This window comes from Sinocyclocheilus grahami, unplaced genomic scaffold, assembly GCF_001515645.1.
Source record: "Sinocyclocheilus grahami isolate Dianchi unplaced genomic scaffold, SAMN03320097.WGS_v1.1 scaffold19.1, whole genome shotgun sequence".
NCBI classification, from domain to species: Eukaryota; Metazoa; Chordata; class Actinopteri; order Cypriniformes; family Cyprinidae; genus Sinocyclocheilus; species Sinocyclocheilus grahami.
The window spans coordinates 1,538,736-1,549,433 of NW_015505198.1; the positions used below are offsets into that span (position 1 = coordinate 1,538,736).

A 10,698-nucleotide genomic window follows, 5' to 3' on the forward strand; every position below is an offset into this window, starting at 1 on the left:
CCCCTCCCCCCATTTCAAGCACAGTTACGTGACTTGGACAGCACTTGGGAGATAGGAACATTAATTACGTTTTACTATATTTCATAAGTAGAGCTAACTTAAATAGGGAACACTAGGCTATTTCTAACAATATTGCTAACAATGAACAAAACGTTTGAAATGAAAGCTGTGAGAATCAAAACAATGGTGGGAATCTGATTTAGGCCTCGGCTTGAACAGGCTTGGTTTCATTTCTAAAAAAAGAATGTGCTTAAATGTACTGTAGTAGCTTAATCTAATTAGAATTAAACTAGATATCAGCGTTTACATAGACTAAATGTCACGTTTACCGTTAGGTTACATTTCGCTACGTAATTCAGTCATTTGACCTTTTGATTGTTTTTGTATCCCCCTTGTGTTTATGTTTATGTTCTGAAAAATAAAAATAAATAAAATAAAATTCCGTAATTTCAAATCCACGCAGATTTCGTTCATGTTCGCGAAAAACAGAAATCTGCTTGGTTTGAAAGGGACTTTAATACAATGCTACGCTCCTGAGAAAATAGGCTAGGCCTAATATACATTTTTTTGAGAGCGAAATATCTCTAATGTGACAGTAGCCTACCTTGAGGTGTGTAATTAGCAACTTTATTACACAAATCAAATGTAAAACGCAGCGAAGGGGGTTCTGGAAACACTTTTGAGCGCTAACTAAAAAGAATCAGTCATTCGACTCTTCGAACAGGTTCACTAAGCGAACCGACTCGCTAAAAGACTCGGACTTTCCACATCTAGTGGATGGAGGTGGGGGACGGGGAGGGACTTCTTGGACCAAAAGAGGATTCAAACGTGTTTATGACTTTAGAGTAGAACCGCCGCATTCAGTCAGTCAATGGACTCGGGCGCATTGCGATAACCGGCCTCATTGTGTTCGCTTCAGGCTGGGAAGCAAAACCGAGAGAGACTCGGTCCAGAAGATCGCCCAAAAACAAAGGTGTGTCCATCTGAAAGACATTCATTGTCAAAAAAGGGACAGACAGGACACGCGCAAAAGAGCGAGCTGGTCGCTGGGAACAATGATGCTGATTGAAGTTTTGATATTATGAGCAAGGCGCGCGCGGATTGTTGGAAACCCATTTGATGCGTCACTTATAGTTGTGATCGTTCTTCTTCAGATTAGAGTGTCCAGAGCGGATTCCTCGCGCGCTCTCCAAATCATTCCAAACGCGGCGTTTCTATTATTCCCGTGAGCTGTTCCTAGATCCACAACGATGAATTACCAATCGAGCGTCCCGGTCTCGGTGTCAGTGTCCGGGATCTCTCAGCAGTCCCAGCCCGCCATGCCCACCCCGGGTACGGTACCGGCACCGGTGCCAGTTCCCCCGCCTCAGTTCGGATCCGGATCGTCCGGGAGCTCCGGGGCGGGTCAGTTTGGCTCGGGAACCGTATCGGGCCCTGCAGCGCAGTCCGGCGCGTCGGGCTCCCAGTTCGTTTTGTCCAACTCAGCAGCCATAAGAGCCGAGATCCATCGGTTCGAGTCCGTCCACCCGAACATTTATGCAATATACGACCTGATCGAGCGCATCGATGACCTAGCCCTCCAGAACCAGATCCGCGAGCATGTGATCTCCATTGAAGGTAAGCGCCAGACCAGATTAAAAGATGCCACAATGAAACATTGTATTGTCTGTCAGTGTAAAGACGAAAGCAGATGGTGCATGAAAACTAGGCGACATAAATGAGTGTACATCTCTAATCGTCCTAATTAGGGGCTACTGATAGACCACCAAGATGACTTGTGATGACTAAATATGCAATACAATATTTCAATGTAGCATTGAGTTGTGATACCAGTTTCACAAAATAGGTTTGATTTGCTTTGAAATGCATAAATAATACAGCTGATGTTTACACTTTCTTTAGTTGGATTGTTTGGGAATGAAGAGCCCAGTTCTTACATAACCACGAGCTTCCAAAACGCATCATTGTAAATTAAATTGTTTATCAAAGATTTGTGGCTCTTTACATTAATATTGACATGCCAGTCAGATGTGATTTCCACAGTGGATCTTAATGCAGATTTGATTGTTTCATTAGAAGCTCCCCTGGAAAATGTTTTCCGAGGTTCCTCTCACCCACTATTTGTGATGCATCAGTCGTTCATTAGGGTAAAGTGAGTTTTTCAATCGATTATGTCAAAGACATTGACTGAGGTTTAACCATTTTTTTACAACAGAGCTGACCTATTGGATACCATATTAAAAGCTGATGGTGCATGCAAACAAGGCAACGTATCTATGACAGGCATCACAAATGAGTGTAATGAGAGGACTGGCTATCATTTATCCACAGTTTTACTGATTACTGATAGCCGTGAACCACCAAGAAGACTTCTGATCACTAAATATGCAATGAAAATCTTAACGTGCAATGCGTTCTGTAGTTTAATGATAAACTGGCTGTTAAAATGAGTTGGGAATTGGTTTCATGTAAATGGTCTTTATGTTGTCTGATTTGCTTTGCAATAGTCTTGGATTACAGGCAGCGTTTAGTTTATTTGAAGAGCTGAGATCTTACATAACCAAGAACTTCCAGAATGACTGCTCAATTTGAGTATGTGTATGCGCATCAAAGATTTGTATTAATATTGACACACCAGTCAGATGTGATTTTCACAGCAGATCTTAATTCAGATGTGATTGTTTCATGACGAACATATTTGTCAGCACCAGTTGCTCATCTACTATAAAGTGGGCTTTTAGCTTTATAAACCTCATCAGTATGTCGAATACATTGACTCTGACTCCCAATTTTTACTACAGACCCGACCTCTTGACTCTCATATTAACGGTCAGGGCGAGAGTTCAGATTAGATGAGCTTTAGTCACAGGTTATTTAAATGCAAATTGAGCCCCTTGCTGTCATATAGTCACAGCACTTCTAAAATTGCAGGATATTACAGAATCCTCTCAGACAGTTTTATCATAGAGTTTCTATAGGTTTTGCAGCACGTCAATGTATTTCTGAAGCAGCTACACAATACCAATACTAGTATTTCTCCGTTAAATGACTGTGATTCATTGCTGAAACACTATAAATGTGAAAAGAACAAGTTTATTGTGCAGATGATTGATTTATTGTGTTATAAACAGTGGTTTCACATAAGATGAGATGATTTTGAGTTTTAGATTTGGTGAGTCAGTGAACTGGTGAGATTTTCTGTAACTCTGTGTTCATATTACCGTTGAGAAATGGAGATGGATACATTTCTGGATGAGCGGACACCCTTTCGAGGGGGCGACTAGGTTGACAGGAGTGGTAGAGTTTGCCTTTTCATTATGTGGGTGCGAGCGAGAGCCTGGGTTGTAAAAGCTGATGATATATTGATATGAAATAGTTGCACAGAGCAAATCGATGGATGCTTTTCTGAAATAATGTCGCTATGTATTCCATATAGAGGAGCCAGGTTGGAGATTTCAGATTTACATTTCAGTGAAGGGTTGACAATATTGTGAGCTGTATTGTAGGCCAGCAGCATTGCATTTCAGCCTGGACCTCTGTGCATAATGTTTATTGCAGGACGTTAGTGTAGATCTTTATCTTGTACTATTGAGGGTGTAAATAATCTGTGTTAATAGTATTATCCAGCTAATCCTCTTTAACTGCAGTAGGGTTAAGGAGCAGCGCTGGCTCTTGACCAGCAAACCGGAGATTTGTAAGTAAATTTGTAAAAAGAGTCATTTGTACTTCAAAAATGTCCACTTTCTTTTTCAACATCAAATCTTAGCTTACCTGTCATTTGACCATGAGGATCTTCTTTTTACTTAAAGCAATAGTATACTCCAAAAAATAAAATTTTGTCATTAATTACTCACCCTCATGTTGTTCCAAACCCGTAAGACCTTTGTTCATCTTCGGAACACATATTAAGGTATTTTTGAAGAGATCCGAGAGCTTTCTGACCCTGCATAGACAGCATTGCAACTACCACGTTCAAGACCCAGAAACGTTGTAAGGACATTGTTAAAATAGTCTTTGTGACATCGTTGTGGCACTCTCGTGAACGCGCTGCGGAGTCTAACATGGAAGAGAAGAATTGTTGAATTAAGTCGTTTATTTTAGTTTTAGGCTATTTTACCGATGCCCTTGCTACGTTTCTGGGCCTGAGAACATTTCAGTTCCATTGCTGTCTATGCAGGGTCAGAAAGCTCTCGGATTTCATCAAAAATATCTTAATTTGTGTTCCGAAGATGAACAAAGGTCTTGGGGTTTGAAACAAGATAAAGTTGAATAACTAATGACTGAATTTTCATTTTTGGATGAACTATCTCTTTAAAGGGGTCATATGATGTTGCTAAAAAGAACATTATTTTGTGTATTTGGTGTAATGAAATGTGTTTGTGCGATTTAAGGTTAAAAAAACACATTATTTTCCACATACTGTACATTATTGTTTCTCCACTATGCCCCGCCTTTCTGAAACGTGTCGATTTTTACAAAGCTCATCGCTCTGAAAAGCGAGGTGTGCTCTGATTGGCCAGCTATCCAGTGCGTTGTGATTGGCCGAATACCTCAAGCGTGTGACGGAAATGTTACGCCCCTCACCATATTGTGATGATGCCCTGTCCGGCCGGAGTGTAACATAAAACCATGTCTGCATTTGTGATCGGAGAAATGACAAACAACAAGCGCTACTCTACACTGCCCAAAACTCGCGTTTGAATCATCAGTGGCAAATTCTTTAAATATAAAAAACGTACTTACAGTCTGTGAGTCAGAACAGCCGGCATTGTAGTCTACTCTCCCAGGATCAGGAAACAGTCCTCCATAAAATGTGCTGCACACATCTGAATATTTGGCACGGCCGGTGGAATCGACGAAGGAGCGTCCGGAGGGCTTGCGGCAACCACACGTGACGACCCCAGGCTGGACTCCGCTTCGTCCATGGTGAAAGCCGATCCGGCGATCCACCACGCGAAGTTGATGTATTTCCTCAGTGACCAGCACGGATTAGCTCTAGGCATGACGAAATCAAAGAGAAAGGAAAAATTTAAATCGTATCATATGACCCATTTAAAATGCTAGTTAATATTATCACATTGGAGTAAAACCTGATGAATTTGTTCACAGTCACACAGGGTATAACTACCCCCAAAAAACTGGATCATATTTCTACTTTTTTGGGATTTTCCCCCCACCCTACACTTGTGGTGTTCCCGGTCTAGAAAAAATTGGTTATAAATTTTAGGGGTGCTCCGATTGATCGGCTACCGATCACTATCAGCCGATAATCACATTGGGATGATTGATCGGCGGTCTCTAAAAGGCAGATCTAAAAAAAACGATCTCAAGCTGATGACGCTGCCGTGAGAGGTTTGGCACGACATGCAGCGGCACCGTCTCAGTCTCTGTCCGGCGCGGGTGAAATAATTATAATGCTGAAGGTGAGGTACTCGCCTTCATATTTCTTCATTAAATAACTTACAAAGTAATTTGAAAACCTTGTGTGAGACGTAATTTCACAAACAGCGTGAGTGAATCACCGCGCGCGCTCTCTCTTTCTCTCTCAAAATACGCAAATGGCTTCAAATCACCACACATCGCGCCTGTATATAAGCGAGCTGCACGCTGCACAGTTGTCCGGAATTGTCACTTGCACAATCGAGGCAGTGCCACATCGTCACTAAAGTTTATACAAGTAAAGGATTTTCAGAACTGCACAATAATTTTTAAGTAGGCCTATAATATAATTGGCTGTACAAGTCATTTCATTGAGTTAGAGTAATGGAAAAACGTATGTTGCCATTTTCCAGAAACTTCTAGCTTGAATTTCTATTGAAAATCATAGACTTCAGTTTTTTGTGTTCCTTTTGTTCCCAGACCTGAAATAACCTTGCCCTCTCAGACAAACACTAGTTACCCTTTTTTATCGCAAATGCCAGTAACGACCAGTGTCAATCACCTCTGGTCGATGCTGACTCAACCAGCCTGTAAAGAAATCCTCATCCAGCCTGTAACACCTGTAAAGGCTGGCTGTTGCCATGGAAAATCATAATTGTGATGTAGCTATCACTTGATGTTTCACAGAATGTCGAGCCTATACCACAGCGACGGCTATTGATCTCCAGCTTGTTGACCAATAGTCGTGGGGTAAGTGTTGAGAATATCTCCTCGCATGACGGTAACTGATTTGGACCAGTTTGAATCTGAAAGCAGATGGAATGTATTTATTAGGTCACATTAGCATTAGTTGTGCTAATCAGCTGCTGTGCCCTTGACTACTGGATGCTTTATTGACCGTTATAAATCAAATTATGGCAATCAACAGCTGATGACAGGAGAAATATTGAGTCGGTCTTTTTGCCATTAGTTTATTCATCCAGTGCAATGCAAATCCTCTGTTGTATGTAAGTGAATGGAATACTACTTTTACTATTTCAGCAGTATACTTGTATGCAAATTTCTTTGTATGCATTTACATACTAGATTCCAAAATGTGCAGTATGCAACAAAACACACTGTATGGAATACTGCTCAACTCTACTTTCCATTTCTAGCACGACGAATGAGCCAGAATTAGTATCATCTTCAACGCATCCGCTTTATTTGATTAGCTGTAATAAGTGTTAAAGTGTAAAAATTGTATTTCCAAGATAAATTAAGCATGCAAATAATTAGGTGAAGTTTACGCTTATTTAGAAACCTGCTTTTTTAATGGAACTGTTCAAAATGTTTATGAGCATGAATGAATGAATGAATAAATAAATAAAGTGATTGATTAAAAAAAGTCCCTGAATTAGGCCTATCCTTGCAATGTAGAGGGAAAAATAATTGTGTAAATTGATTTGTTTCTTGCATAATGCATTTTGTTTCACATGCTGTTTTTTTATTTCTTCAAAAATAGCACACAACTTTTTATTCCAAACACCGTCATCCACTAGAATAGCAACAGTCCATTATCATTACTGGTTCAGGTCTATGCTAAATGGTTTGGAAACTAGTCAACAATCTGATGTAACCTTGACTAGAGGAGCTACAACCGTGCTTTTACAACCAGTTTTTAAGTCCAGTTCAGCTCGAAGTGCATTGTGTTTTGGGAATAAAAAATCTGCCTCCATCTGTCATGTCCTCTTGTATGTTTTATTTATGTATTTTCAGTTATTAGAGAACACAAAGTTAATGTGATATAACAGGTTTTGTAAGAGAGCACAAATCTGTCTAATTTTGTATTTTTTTTTAGCAGCGATAAAGGTTATCAGCAATTCATCAAAGCAATTACACACTCAAGCACAAGATAGCAGAAAGCTATTTGTTTTCTTTGCTTGTCTTTCACCCCTGTCATGCCCCTTTGGTTGTAATATTTACATGGTATTTACATAATCCTCCTCCATTTTATGCCAGTACCCTGGAAAGTTAAAGCATGTCATACCTCACACATAACAAACAGGATGAATTGCGATTATTGGCCATCTTTGACACAGTGCTGAGCAACTGCATGGTGACTTTAGCATATATTTTCTGGACGGTGCAATGTTGCTGTAATTGATTCATATCTGAGTGTTTCGGAATTTGTGAACATTTGGTGTATTTTGTCCTAAGTGCTTTCTAGCCATCAGCGTCCTTTGGGACAGCTTCAGAAAACAGTTTTTTTTATGCTGCCATCGCTGTTATAACTGATGCCATATCAGCAAATTTGTGACTTTATTTCTGCCGCAGCGATGCCGTGGCCGTTCACTTTAATTCTTTTTTGTCAGCGTTATCTGAACGACCTTCGGCAGATGTTCACTGGTGTTTACAGAATTTTGAATTCAATGTCACCAGGGTCTAAATGAAACCACAGTGAAATGGAGCTGAAGTTAAAGGGTTAGTTCACCCTGAAATTAAAATTCTGTCATTTACTTGCCTTCAAGTTGTTCTAAACCTGTATGAGTTGACAAAGATTTTTCAAAGAATATTGATAGCCAAACAGTTGCTGGTAGCCATTGATTTCCCTAGTAGGAAAAAATACTGTGGAAGTCAATGGCTACCAGCAACTGAATGGTTACCAGCATTCATTACAACAACATTAGAGTGAGTATAGTTTTTTTTAATTTTTTGGTTGACTCTCTTTAAAATTCAGACTGTATGAATGCTGTATCATGAAAACAAAACGCCTTTTGATAGTTGCATGTGGCGATGTCAAGTGTTTTATTAGTGACTGATTTCACTAAAGTTTACTTATACATATTTGAAGGCTACATGCCATTGTTTTAATCTATTTTATTAATATTTAATATGTAGCATATTTGGTTTTGCTGTGGTATCAAATTAATGAAATTCTACTGATATTGACTACTGAAATGTTAGTATCATGGCACAATATTTGTTCAGTAAGTTATATTTTGTTTTCACAGGCTTTATGACTGTTTGCTGATAAAACTATTGTGCAAATTTATATTATATTCCAACAGTTTGTAGTTCCACTCCATATACCATGATTAAGACGTTTTAGTTTGTAATACTGCAGATTATTTGTGCTTTTATGTAAGAAATGGTTTCTTCCTCTTTAACCGAAGGCATGGTTTTTCAAAAAAGGGGGCCGGAAAAGAAATTGGTGCCTGAGAAATTTGCATATGCTTTGTTTTGTCATAAGCAGCACAAATCTCTATGCGCAACATTCTTGTTCCTTGTAGAACCTTCTGAAATTCTTGGAACGGAATCATATTAAGATGTTTGACGTTTACATATGCAGCTTGACATTTTATTATTGACACCCTGCTGATGGTCATTATGGAATAAATGAACGTATTGCCAAAAATGTCATGTTGTGAGTCATGTAATGCAAACTCATGCATTTAAGTTAAGCTGATGCACATCATGCACACTGCTAAGAAATCCATGTCCAAAAATACATGCACTGACTCCCTTGTGATGCATTGCATGCGACACATTGCATGTTGCACTGAAGCAATCGCTTCTTTGCATGTGCTGCATCACAAGGGAGTTTCCACAGGTATTTTGACTGCAGCAAGGCTTGTGACGCTCTTGCAGAAGAAGCTGTCGTGTGAATATGCACCTGTGTGTCTGGACTGCAGATACTACTGCGATCGTCCTACGTTATTGCAGCGCGCCTGTTGCTTAGAAACTGGAGCCTTATAGCTTTGTTGAAGATTAGAACAGAACAGGAGTTTAAATAAACACCTCAGATATTCGCTCTGCTTCTCAGAGCTTGAGGAACAGTGTTTTATGTGTTCGCTCGCAACTGATTGTTCCCATTTTCGTAAGTGAACGCATAATCAATAATTCTGAAAGACAGAAATGCATGCAGACGGCTTATTCAGTATCTTGTTTTTTTTCTTTCTTCAAATTTGTTATGTTGATGCTTGTGCTTAAGACATTAAAGATGGATTATTTGCCTCCTGTAAAATAAAAGAGGTGCACTCTGGGACTAAAAGCAAGATTTTGTGGCTGAAACGTGGTTTCTCTGTAGAAGTGTTGGTTGGTATTGTTTGGTGCGTTTGCTGTTAAATGCATGACCAATTGTACTTTAGAAGTCAAGAGCAGCATGCATGCATTGCTCAATAATGGTCTTCAGAGTGGCATAAAACAGAATGGATAAACTAAGAGTAATTCGGTTTGTATTTAAAAACGTAAGTGATTATCAACCAAGGCCCTTTTTGTATAATTTTTCTTTGTTTGACTTGAATGAGAATTTGCAGAACGTGGTTTAGTCATGAGAGTATGACTACTTGAAGAATAAGGTGGAAATTAGCTTATTAAGGACGATTTAAAGTTCTTCATCCAATGTACAAATTCATCCATGAGAAATATACCTCTGCTCTGTCTTACGGATATCTCTCTGTCATCGGTTTTTCATCTTTGGCTGTTGTTAATTGCGAGTGATCACCATTCAGTCTGTGCATCTGTTTCAGCTTTTCACCAAAGAGATGGTTTTGGAACAGGACACAGTGGTGACATCAAATGAAAACCCTAAACAATAGAGTAACGCCTCCGGACGGTTTTGTCGGAATCCAATGGATTTTTCAGATCCACGAGTGAAGGAAGATTCTCCACATGATTTAATCTCAAAAGCTCTTTGTCAGAAAGCTTCTGATGCTGCATCAAGTTCCGGAGTCACATCTCAAACCCATCCTGAACTTAGTGCGCTCTGGAAGCTCCGAGCCTCCGAGGTCGTAAGTCCGAGAGGTCAGGGGTAAAAAAGCTACTCGTAAAGAGGCTCTTTTCATAGCAGGGAAACTCTGAAGCCACGGCCTATCTCTTTAACATAATGTAGGCCTTTGTTCCCACTACACAAAGGTGCTCTCTCCGCTTGTTTGCATGCCTTTTTTGGCTATTCCTAAGTGAACACGCATGTTCTGCTGCGAAGAAGCAGCCAGGGGACTCTGTTTTGGTTGTGGTCATCTGTGGAAGACGCATTCTCCGTAGTCCAAACTATTGAGTATACACTATATTTTTCTGAACATCACTATTGCACCCTTGAGCAAGACTGTTAACTCTATTTCTAACTTTTAGTTGCTCTATGAGGACTATCCTTGTAGGAAATATACTACAATTTCAGAAGGATTGTAACTTTAGGGATGTAATAGCTTGTCACTGGGATGGTACCCTCAAAAATATGTCTTTGTACCTTCTATTCTTCTGATGAGTGCATATTAGTGCCTTAATATATTAAAATATACATTTTTGGCACAGATAAGGTATAAAGGCATACCTTTGAGG

General features: G+C 39.6%; 1 protein-coding gene across 1 annotated transcript; it reads left to right on the top strand.

Annotated features, from left to right (window-relative positions):
• Positions 1 to 773: 773 nt before the first annotated feature.
• Positions 774 to 2,285, top strand: LOC107554726 (arf-GAP with GTPase, ANK repeat and PH domain-containing protein 3-like). The gene is made up of 2 exons (XM_016237324.1): positions 774 to 1,617; positions 2,216 to 2,285. The coding sequence occupies exons 1-2, from the start codon at positions 1,251 to 1,253 to the stop codon at positions 2,239 to 2,241; spliced, it is 393 nt and encodes a 130-aa protein (XP_016092810.1). The 5' UTR covers positions 774 to 1,250; the 3' UTR covers positions 2,242 to 2,285.
• The last annotated feature ends 8,413 nt before the right edge of the window (positions 2,286 to 10,698 follow it).

Bases quoted from the DNA above. Each gene is read 5' to 3' on its own strand.
- LOC107554726 (XM_016237324.1), top strand. From the start codon at position 1,251: ATGAATTACCAATCGAGCGTCCCGGTCTCGGTGTCAGTGTCCGGGATC. The intron at 1,618-2,215 runs GTAAGCGCCAGA...TTTTTACAACAG, and splicing joins GCATGTGATCTCCATTGAAG to AGCTGACCTATTGGATACCA.